At 42.9% G+C, this 11,188-nt stretch overlaps 2 protein-coding genes across 2 annotated transcripts; both read right to left on the reverse strand.

Annotated features, from left to right (window-relative positions):
* Window positions 1–1,547: 1,547 nt before the first annotated feature.
* Window positions 1,548–5,390, reverse strand: LOC115779385 (fetuin-B). The gene is made up of 8 exons (XM_030728021.1): window positions 5,283–5,390; window positions 4,975–5,175; window positions 4,586–4,699; window positions 4,061–4,139; window positions 2,898–3,064; window positions 2,546–2,659; window positions 2,145–2,279; window positions 1,548–1,944 (listed from the first exon to the last, which is right to left on the reverse strand). Exons 2-8 carry the CDS (start codon window positions 5,170–5,172, stop codon window positions 1,690–1,692), a joined length of 1,062 nt encoding a protein of 353 aa, XP_030583881.1. The 5' UTR covers window positions 5,173–5,175; window positions 5,283–5,390; the 3' UTR covers window positions 1,548–1,689.
* Window positions 5,391–6,893: 1,503 nt separating this feature from the next.
* LOC115779185 (fetuin-B-like) lies at window positions 6,894–10,410 on the reverse strand. Its single transcript, XM_030727704.1, has 7 exons — window positions 10,172–10,410; window positions 9,710–9,823; window positions 9,344–9,431; window positions 9,026–9,183; window positions 8,507–8,620; window positions 8,084–8,167; window positions 6,894–7,399 (listed from the first exon to the last, which is right to left on the reverse strand). The coding sequence occupies exons 1-7, from the start codon at window positions 10,385–10,387 to the stop codon at window positions 6,995–6,997; spliced, it is 1,179 nt and encodes a 392-aa protein (XP_030583564.1). The 5' UTR covers window positions 10,388–10,410; the 3' UTR covers window positions 6,894–6,994.
* Between the last annotated feature and the right edge of the window lie 778 nt (window positions 10,411–11,188).

The following is an 11,188-nucleotide window of genomic DNA, read 5'->3' on the forward strand; positions in this document are numbered from 1 at the left end:
GTAAAAAGATCTCAAAAAGCAACACATCATTCCATGAACTCAAGAACAAACTCAGTGACATCTGTCAGTCTGGAAATGGTTACAAAGCCATTTCTAAGGCTTTGGGACTCCACTGAACCACAGTGAGAGCCTTAATCCACAAATAGAGAAAACTTGGAACAGTGGTGAACCTTCCCAAGAGTGGCCGGGCCTACCAAAATTACAGAAAAGAACATCGACAGGTCATCCAGGAGGTCACAAAAGAACCCAGAATAGCATCTAAACAACTGCAGGCCTCACTTGTCACAGTTAAGGTCAGAGTTCATGATTCAACAATAAGAAAGAGACTTGGGAAAAATGGCATCCATGGGAGAGCTCCAAGGAGAAAAACCACTGCTCACCAAAGAGAATGAAAAGGCTTAAAAACTAACGCAGCCGTCCATTTTCTTCTGCTCATTCTTTTCACGGTCACAGGGGGGCTGGAGCCTGAACCCAGCTGCCATAAGGAGAGAGGCAGGGTACACCCTAAACAGGTCACCGGTGTGTCACAGGGCTGACAGAGAGACACACAACCATTCACTCCTACGGCCAATTTAGAATCACCATTGACCCCACTAACTGCATGTCTTTGGACTGTGGGAGGACCTGGAGGAGAACCCACACAAACACGGGGAGAACATGCAAACTCCACACAGAGAGGCCCCGGCCAGATGGTGGAGTCAAAAAAAACCTGTTGTGCTGTGAGGCAACAGTGCTAACCACCGCACCACCGTGCTGCCAAACTAAACTGACACACCATTTCATAAAAAAGAGCATCGCAGCAACAGTCAAACATGGTGGTGGAAGTGTGATGTCTGCTTTGCTGCTTCAGGACCTGGACGCCTTGCTGTAACTGATAAAACCACAAATTCTGCTCTCTACCAGAAAATCCCGAAGGAGAATGCCTGACCATCATTTTGTGCCCTTAAGCTCAAGTCTACTTGGGTTACACAGCTGGACAAAACTGCATTTTGTATTCACTCGTCTTATCTTTGTCTTATATTAATATTTAGTTGATCATCTGAAAATATTAAGTGTGACAAACCAGGAAGGGAGCAAATACGTTTACATAGCACTGTACCTCACTCTTTATGGCTTAATTAAATTGGATCTACTGTACTTTTCCTTCTTTTCTGATACAAATATACATATTAAATCATAATAAACATTTCCAAACATAAAATAATGATGCCATGTATATGCAAGTAATCCTTGGGAACCAAAATCTCAGACTTAAGGCTGCTCTAAACATTCCCTTTCAGACAGTTTTTTCTACATTTTGGATCTGTGTGATGTCATGAGTGCAGATTTTACTAACATGGTTGTCTCAGGCACACGGCTCTGTCCAAGAAGAAAAAATACGGAGCTGGAAATTAAATCCCCTTTAAAAACCAATTAAAATGTAGCTTGAAATCATAAGAGTTGCAGTTAATTGTCCCCAGAGAATTTGCTAGAGAGGGTCCAATATGTGAATAAAGCACTGTCAAAAAATACTCCAGTTATGTAAATAATTAATACAACTTCCAGCCATGATAAATACTTTATTTCATTTTTTTGGTGTGAGTTACTGTCCTGCAAGGTTTTAGTCACATTTCCTTTAGCTAACTGAAAAATGCACAAACAATCAGGCTTGAGTAATCGAACAAAGAGGCACTGCAGTGGTTCAGCCAATCAGAGCCTGAGTTTCTTTAAACCCAGTCTGTGTCTGCGGGGGCCGGGGCAGGAGCTGCCAGCTGGGGAAGCTCTGGGAGAGGCAGGCTGATCTACCACAGTCCCAAGGTTCTGTGTCTTGGAGACAGTAATGTTGGAGCTGGGTGTGATTGAGTGCAGGTGTTCATGGGGGTGCAGGTGAGTATGGTTGTGGTGTTGGTGCTCAGCGTGCACAGTGTCTGCTTTTGCATGGACCTGCTCCTCCACAGAGGCAGCCTGCATCGGGAGAGAACAGGAAAATGGAAGATGCTCAAGAAAGCGGCGGCGCTCAGCTGCAATGGGACATTAATCAACAGTAAACGTAAACTAGTTGATGGAAATTTTCATAAATATGCTTTAAAATCCTTCATAAACATTAGGATATCAGGAATGCAGTTAATAGACTGGGGAAACAGATCAGATCTTCAAACAAGTACCTGAGGTTCATAGATGTCACATTTCACCTCTACAGGGTTCCGATCCTGACGCGAACCTCCCCTTTTGCCGACAGGGTTTCTGATTTCAAACTGGTCATCGTGAGCCATGTGTGAGCCCAGACAGAAGCCTCTGTGCTGAGAGGAGAGAAAACAAGAAGAGCTGAGCCTTAGGGGGAATTTAGGGGGAATCTTGTTCAGGGACAGAAAAGACTGGACGCAGTACACACAGGTCACGCCAAAGAAAAGACCAGACACATTTAAAAATGATAACTTACCCAAACTGAATATAATGTGCATTTGTTATTGCCAATCATAGAGCTGTCTATGCATTTTACCACATCTCTAACAGTATAAGTCTCAGAGAGGTTTTCAGCATCAGATATTTGCTGAATATTACTTACAGCAAACTGGCAGTCCATAGGTGTGCAGCTGCTCAGTTCACTGGCATCGGTTTCCTTTGAGCAAACTGTTTCCACAATAGTGAACTCCACGAAATAGGATGGACCAACAACCCACTGAAAAATACATTTATGAAAGCCTAGTTTTAGCTGCAATTCAGTCGAAGCAAGACAACAGTGACCAAAACTAATCAGGTAAGTCCTCCTAAACCTAGGTCCAGTCCTTAGAAGAGAAGAGAAAAATGCAAACGTAGCCTCAGGTGCCGTTGTCTACTCACAAAAACATCACCTGTTTCTTCATTGACTCTCTGACATCATTGGTTTGTTAATTTCTTTGCCGTTTTTCTGTCTTAACCTGTGAGCTGGCTTTTGTGATGTTCTCCAGAGTAAAGTAGTTGGCCAGGTGACTCTCTGCATTGAACCTCTGCAGGGACAGATTGGCCGTCTCCCTGACGATGGGTTCATTCAGATTTTCGGCGGTGGGACAGTCTGGGCAGACATCTACCACTGCAGTAGCAGGAACTGAAAAACGAAGTCAAAGGTCACAAGAAAATTCAGAATTTTTAGGATCATCCTGTGTCAAAATGATGCAGAAAAAGTCATTCATGCATTAATGACGCCATTACTCATGTTAACTTCTTTGAACTTAATTAGAAGTTCACCAGATTCATGTCAGGCCCACAGCACCTGAGGGGCTCAGTTTTGCTGTGTGTGTTGCAGATGTATTTCTTGCACGTGATGCATATATATTATGTCTTGTCCTTCTTGGACACACATGTAGCAGCTCTTCTTTTTGTTGCTCCTGGATCTAGAGCAGAATTTAGATCAGGGAACATCTCCTGATGAGGATATTCTGGATGGCATCCAGGGTGAAAAGTTAAAAATAAAATTTCATGCCCTGCAGCTTGTTGCGTGGGCCCTGGTTGCACCACATTAGCAGCTGTGGGTGGTGGTGGCTGATCATTCAGGTTCATCACGTTTTGACATCCATGTTGCTACCCTTGCTAGCTGTTGGCCTGTTTGTTTTGGAGCTGACTCACTGCAAGACTCTGAATTGATGGTGCTGCTCTAGCAGCAGGTTGAGCAGGGGATCCATGTCCTCAATGCTAGTCCTCACTGCAGGGGTCTGGGTCTGAGTCCGCCCCAGACCATTTCCTGTGTGTCTTGGACTCATATTCTGAAAACTCCTCCTCTTCATCATCCAGACCTTCTCTCTTGTCTAAAATTGCTGAGGTTCTCTGAGCAGAGAAGCTCTCCTCTATCTTGCTATTCGTTGTGTCCCACCCCTGGTTTGCAGCTGGGATACAGTGTGAGAAAATTTAGAGTGGATCCCGTAAGACAGAGGGGGAAAATGTAGATGTAAGTGATAGAAATGTATTTTGGAACCTTGTGTGGAAGCTGCCGTTTGAACAAAACAGACTCTGAGTGTTTTCTATCTCTGAGACCCTGCAAATGTGTTTCTAATTTATCACATGAATAAAAAAAATCCAGAAGCGTCCTGGTGATCCTTTGATCTACCTTCACGAAGTGTACAGGAGTAGCTTTGTAGTTTGGCTTGAGTGTGAACATAGACAGATACGTGACACTCTCCATACGCCTGAAAGACACAAACACAGTCATGCTGTAGGTGCAGACACATGTACACGTAGGAGTTGAGTAATTCATATGCTCATTAAACTATTATTTACTGGTTTAAGGATCACACATGCTAAGCATAAGCACAGAAGCCTCTCCCACCCTGTTTAAATCTTTAGTTTATGAGGGCCAGCCAGTCAGAATAAATTTAACTGTATGTGGGAAAGAGAGCTATAAAAACAGCTTGTTTCAGACAGTTTCAGAATTGGATCTAAAATTAAATCTTGCGTATCTGTAGATTCATCATTTTCTACTATCCCCAGAATCTAATATCAAAGCAAAAGCACAACAATACTTGTAAACACTGCAAGCTGAGTTATAGTTTGGCCTTGGGTCTAGTTTCATTCTATTGCACATAAAACAGCACTTATGCTGATGGGTGAAGATATTACCCTGCTTAATACTTACTGGAATGTTTCCAATACTTCTGACATCACATTGTTTCCATGGTTTTCTGCTGGTGATATGGCATACAGTCTCCATGACATCAATGGTTAGTTTGTAAAGAGATCCACCTTTCTCCTGGACACACACACACACACACACACGCACACGCACACGCACACACACACACACACACACACACACACACACACACACACACACACACACACACACACACACACACACACACACACACACACACATTTTAATAAGCACTTCTCTCTCTATTGGCTCTGTTATTTTCCTAGCCTCTGCAAACACGACTGCTGGTCAATCTGCTGGTTATGCTGCAGCATTGTCTTTGTTGCATGATCATGTTTTTGTGCATGAATGTGTTGAGTGTTCACCCTGACCTGTTCCTGAGTGTGAGAGAGATCATAGAGTCTGTTGAGACTCCAGATGTATCCATTTTTCCTGTCCTGGTTGATCTGCTCCAGGGCCTCTTCTGCCACTCTCACTGCATCAGGGCTCTGACAGCCCAGAGGGTCTGACCTGGCCTCCCCTCCTTGCTGCAGCAAAGCTAGACACAGGACCACCAGGTACACGCTCATCCTCTGACACACATAGAGATTAGACCCAATTAAAAAAACAAAAATAAAAATCAATCTTCCCTACTTGGATTACTTAAGCCTATGCTGGTGAATAATTTAACACATGCAACCTGGAAACGTTCCTTTGCAGGACCTGTAATCCCAGTTTTTACAGAAAGAGTTGGGAAAGACTGATGCTGGACTTTCTCCTCTTCCCTAAAGGATGAACAAACAGCTGCTATCTGCTGCCCCGCAGGCCAATGGCTGGCTCAGACAAACTGAGGGGTCATAGTGCACTGGGGTACAGGGGAAATCAATCACATAGAGTCGTGGCGTCTTGGTGAAAAGGAACAGCTGTGAAAACAAAGAGTAAAATGTGTATAACTTTGCAAACACCTCCTGCAGCATAGACCACTTCTCCACTTATGATTCTCATTTATCTTATCAACAGCAACAGTTTTCCATGAATGCAGACAAATACTGTTGGCACAAATGCAGTCATTTTTATATGTAGGTCCTCATAGAAACTGTAAATGACAAATTCAAACAGCTAATGTCACTAGTATCAGATGCAGGTACTTAACAGGCTATTAACAGTGGAGCCAAACAGTTCTGTACAGGTGGCTAAAGCTGGAATTGTTCTGTGGGAATCCAGATTGTAGGGCAAAAATGATTTGGGGATACGGGCTGTTTGCTCTCTCTGACATTTAGCTAATAGTACAGTATAGGATTTCTAATACAAACTTTTACCATCAATATGAAGGTTTCTTTGTCAGAGTGCCTGTGTGTAGTTGCTGTGGCCAACACTGGGAACTCTTTGGCTGTGCCTTTTCTCATTTTGATTTCTATATTTATGAAGGAATAAAGTATTTAGTTGAGTTTAGATGAGTTTTGAGTTGGCTGAAAGAGTTTGGGGGCTGGTATACTTTTATTTTCTTTTGTAAATGAGTGATGAGTACTTTTTGAAATGTAAATTAGAGGTTGGCCCTTTTTTAAAAATTGTTGTTGCCTCACTGGTAAAAGTCTGAAGGCTCATATGCAGGCTGCTGTCCTAACACAGATCTTTTACATGAAAAGCAGCTCAGTGCACGAGCCTGAAAATAGTATTTCAGTTTTAGTTAAGCAAAAGTCATAATGCTGCTAAAGTACGCATTCAAATGTTTTTGAATCAAAATATTTTAAAAGTACCTGGAGTAAACATACTTCATCATTCAGGTGGGCCTGTTTCAGAAGCATATGCAAAAATTATTGGATCATACGTAATTATTCATTAATATATTTTATGTGTATGGCTTTATTTTTACAGATGGAGATGGTTTAAATTGTACAGCTTTTTTTATAATAAAACATCATAAAAAAGTAAATTTAGAAATATGGGATGAGTACTGTGGTACGGTGTGGTGGTGGTTAGTACAGTACTATCATCTCACAGAAAGTAGGGGTGCATGTTCTCCTGTGTGGGTTCCCTCCAGCTTCCTCCTACAGTCCAAAGACATAAATGTGAGGATAAATGATGAGCCTGAACTGATCATGGGTAAGATGGTTGTCTTTCTGTCCATCTTCAATAGACTGGCGTCCTTTTTCTCTCTCCTTTTTTTGCTCTTAATCTACACTTATGGGTCCACTATAGGTTGACCCACACGGCCCACAGTGGGCCCCACTACTGGTATGAAATGTAGGGCGCGCATAGGCCCCACAATTTTAATAAATTACTTCACATACAAACATACACACACATGAAAAAAGGTTGAACAATGTGTTTTTGCACACTGTCTTTATTACAGTGACAGGAAAGGTGAGCAGTCATGTATTCAGTCGTGTATTCAATGAAATTTCATTACACTCATGCAGCTGACTTGAAAGTGGGGTCTTTTGCAAAGAGTTCCTCCACTTCTTGATACTTTCCATTTGTGTTGGGGCACTGGGCTGAGACCGAGGTTGGGAAGGCCTTGATGGTGGGTTCCATTTGCCCGGGAATCTGGGGGTCGGGCCTAAGAGGGAGAATGAGTCCAACCTCAGGGGCACTGGTAGGGAAGGTATGCTGGGTCAAGGGCTGGCCAAGTTCTATCAGCCTCATAAACATGCCCTGTGGTTGATTGTGGGGTGCGGGTTCTTGCCCCAGCTGATGGTGGTGCCCGTGCTCGTGCTCGTGCAGGTGACTGTGGTTGTGGCCGGGAGCCAGTTGTATTTGATCTGCATCTGCATCTTGACCGCCCAGCAGGTGGAGCTTCTTCTCTCTCTCAGCAGCCTGGAGAAGAGATACAGAGTGTAGAGCATAGTGTAGTTAAGCGATTTCTTGTAGATGTGTGAGTACAAAGCTACAAAATGTACACTGGTGTTGCCACCTTCAGGTTTTGGGCTCCTTGGTTATGTTTGCCCTCCTTAACAGACCAGGGTGTGAATTTTATTTTGTAACTCATGCACTTGGAAACTCTTATAACTTAAAATTAGAGCTTTTTTTTTTTTTTTTGGACAGAACTGATGAGTAGAGCAACCAATGACTGTAGTTTTTCCTCCTTAGATGTATACTGCATAAGCATGCTTCAACAGTTTGTGTTGCTTTAGTTATTGCTGGATGAAGCAGACAAAAACTTGAATTCAGAGGTACTTTTGGCTGCAGCCTTATTTCCCCGGGCATTGCCACAGTGGATGAATCTGCATGTATGATTTTTCACTGTTTTTACTCTGGATACCCTTCCTGATGCAGCCTTCCCACTTATCCAGGTTCAGGACTGGTAGGAAGAGCATGCTAGCTTGGGACACACTGAGGTTGGGTTTGGCTCTCCTCCTGGTCATGAACCAGGGGTCGTTCACATGTGAGCTGAATGCATTAACCACTGGATCAGAGAGCCAGTGATCCATCATTTACATCACTTATATATATGCACAAAAGAACAACATGCTAGACACATCACATCTCAGTGAGTCTTACCTCAGGCTCATAGATCTCACAGTCTACATCAATATTCTCACCAGTGACACTCCGTATGTGGGTTGCCTTACAGAAGCCCTTGTGCTGAGGAAAGAAAAGGATGAAGAAGAATGACTATGTATGAGCATTTACCACATGCGAGCAAATTAAATATACTGAATCAAAAAGTAATCCCCTGCTGTCAGAAACTAGTCAATGACAGGAAGCTAGAACGTACTGGCTCAGAGCTTTGAGTGTAAAATGGAGGTCTTTGCTTTGAGCGGTTAAAAGTGAAACAATCCCCTGATCAGAGAAACTGTAGTGGACTCAGTAATGATCACTAATTCTCATTTATGAAGATACAGTGATTCTTATTAGTTAAAATACTGATTCAAACTTACTATAGATGAGTGAACAATGTAATATTTCTTTGTCCTGACTCACAGCAAACTCGCAGTCCATGTGAGGGCACCTCTCAGCTGTCACTGCTTCTGCATTGTGGGGGCAGGTGGTCTCCTGGATGGTGTATTCTACACGGTAAATAATACCCGCAACAACCTGGACACACCAACACACAGAGGGAATAAAAAAACTAATGAATGATCTGACATCAAACAATATCTTTGGTGAGGAGTTTGGCAGTAAGAAGAAATGCTCATTGTTTCACAGGAAGTCTCACAGTGGACCTCCATAGCAAATCGAAGTGAACCAGCATGTGTGACGTTTATTTACGAGGTTCTTCCGCACAGATTGGCTGCTCGCTCGTTTGACTTACCAGGTCACAGGACACTTTAACATTAACTGTCCTGCTTATTCACACTGAAGCTGGAAGGAGTGGTTTTGAATACTTTGCTGCCTATAAATCGAATAAGCTACAAAAACTATGAAACCACATTGTCAGATTTTACTGCAACATTTTAAGATTGTGAGATTTTTAGGGTGCTGGGGCTGTGATGTGCTTACCTGTGCAGTAGCATGGGAGATTTGGAGCAGAGCGAAACGCTTGGCCAACCCGCTCTCCTTATTAAACTTCTCTAGAGACCTGGACACGGCCTTCTGAATGCCATCGTCATCATGGTCAGTTAAAACTAGACAGCCGCCACAACCCTCAGGCATGCCACCTGCAGGAATTGAGCAGAACAAAACGTGGTTTTAAATGTTTCCACTGCACAAAACTGCTAACGTAATCTATGTAGAACTTGATGTCATTGTAGGTGACAGTTACATTGTAATGAAAACCACAACTTCTTCTTCTTGACATATGTAGTATTTTTTTCATACCTGGTCTGACAGCACAGTTATATTTGTAGAGACGCACCACTCTGTGCACCTTATTGATGAAGATGGCAGCTTTGCACTGACCATATACCTGCAAACACAGGTAGGTTTAGTTTCCTCATCTGCTCATTTATGACCTCCTCTTAATGGAGGTCATCAATGAGCTTAAAAGAAAGTCGAATGTTGACTAAGTTGAAACAGCAACGTCTGAGTTAGGACTGTAAGAACACCTCGAACAGAGGAGAAGAGACTGTGTAGTGAAAGTGAGGCTGACAGACTAACAGTCGTGTTCTTTATGCATGAAAATGGTCTTTTGCTAAAGTTGTTTGAGTGTGCGCACATGCACTGTGTGTGTGTGTGTTTTCTAACCTTCGTGAATTCATCTGGACGGATGTCACAGCTCTTCCAGTCCTTCTTGCTGAGAACACTGCAGTTGGTCTCCACAACATCCAGAGTCAGGTAGAAGACCACACCGTTCTCTCCCTGTCACACACACACACACACACACACACACACACACACACACACACACACACACACACACACACACACACACACACACAGTTTATAAAACAATATTTACAGTCAATAAAACAGGCTATTTATTCTTAAATTTGCCACGTGTGTGTATATTTGTCAAAATAATGCTTTGCTTGTTGGCCATACTGTAAAACATGCAGCTAATAATACAAAAAGCTTGACTTTGACTTCACTCCTTATATGATTGTACTGTAGACTAAAAGTATTCCAATAATCAATCAGAACTTAAATGCACGCCCTAAATAGCACTGGTCTTTGACGCAATAATTCATGCTGAGCAGCACGGCTTACATGCTTCTTTATGTGGGCGTTGGACATGCGGTGCAGGCCGAAGATGTAGCCCTCCTTCCGGTCCTGGTTGATCTTGGTAAGAGCCAGTTCAGCAGCTGCCTTAGTTGATGCGTCTTCACATGAGCCCGGCTCAATGCCACCATGTTCCACCGGTGCACTGTTGATGGTCACACATCCGAACGCCAGCAGCAGCGATAACAGCACAAAGGTCTCCATGGTAAAGGCTGTGCAGACAGGGAGACGTCACATTTTATATCCTGCTGCTGTTTACTTTTTGGAAGACTTTCGGTAAATAACACCCACCCACCCACCCCTCCTATTACCGGTAAGCATCACCATTTACCACAAGTACTGGCCACAAAGTCATGAGCCAACCAATGAGATGCTGTCTAAACTTGCACAATTGAGCTTATCACTTAGATAATCAGCCAGCAGTCGATATTCTTTTGGATCAATAGGTGCAACCAGTGGGTTGAAAGTCACTCGATCCATTCTTGTACCTGAATTCAGGACGAGGATAAACAGCTGTTAAAGAAAAGCAGCATACTGAAGATGCAACAATAGAGTAGTCATAATCCAAAAGGTAAAGAATGATTAAAATTAATCAGAGCAGCTGATGATGATTGTAGAACTCTGCATCAGAGACGGAGTTTAGCGAGTGCACGCTGCTGCAGATGTGTGCATGCTCAGTGTGAAAAATTCCTGCGCCTCCACAGAGGCAGCATGCACTGGATGAGAAGATGGAATAGAGAAACTGGAACACTCCAACTGGGCCAGTTTTTATCATTACAAGTAAAATATCTAATAGAAATTCACAGCCATGTCCTTGAAAGTCTTCCATAAATCTAAATTTTAGACATTAGGATATTAAAGATACAGGTAATAAGACAGAGTGTACAGCAACTCTTCATTTTAAATTGGAATCATTAAGTCTTGTTTTTCAAATAAGCACCCGAGGTTCATGCATCTCACACTTGACGTCATGCTTCTGATCCTGAAATGTGTTGCCCCCCCGCG

The sequence above is a fragment of the Archocentrus centrarchus genome, chromosome 4, assembly GCF_007364275.1.
Source record: "Archocentrus centrarchus isolate MPI-CPG fArcCen1 chromosome 4, fArcCen1, whole genome shotgun sequence".
NCBI classification, from domain to species: domain Eukaryota; kingdom Metazoa; phylum Chordata; class Actinopteri; order Cichliformes; family Cichlidae; genus Archocentrus; species Archocentrus centrarchus.

Coding starts and splice junctions, on each gene's coding strand:
- LOC115779385 (XM_030728021.1), bottom strand. CDS start 5,172: ATGAGCGTGTACCTGGTGGTCCTGTGTCTAGCTTTGCTGCAGCAAGGA. Junction 3,065..4,060: donor CTCCTGTACACTTCGTGAAG/GTAGATCAAAGG, acceptor TTCGTTTTTCAG/TTCCTGCTACTGCAGTGGTA. Junction 2,660..2,897: donor TCACAAAAGCCAGCTCACAG/GTTAAGACAGAA, acceptor TGTATTTTTCAG/TGGGTTGTTGGTCCATCCTA.
- LOC115779185 (XM_030727704.1), bottom strand. CDS start 10,387: ATGGAGACCTTTGTGCTGTTATCGCTGCTGCTGGCGTTCGGATGTGTG. Junction 9,432..9,709: donor GTCCAGATGAATTCACGAAG/GTTAGAAAACAC, acceptor CTGTGTTTGCAG/GTATATGGTCAGTGCAAAGC. Junction 8,168..8,506: donor ACATGGACTGCGAGTTTGCT/GTGAGTCAGGAC, acceptor TTCTTTCCTCAG/CACAAGGGCTTCTGTAAGGC.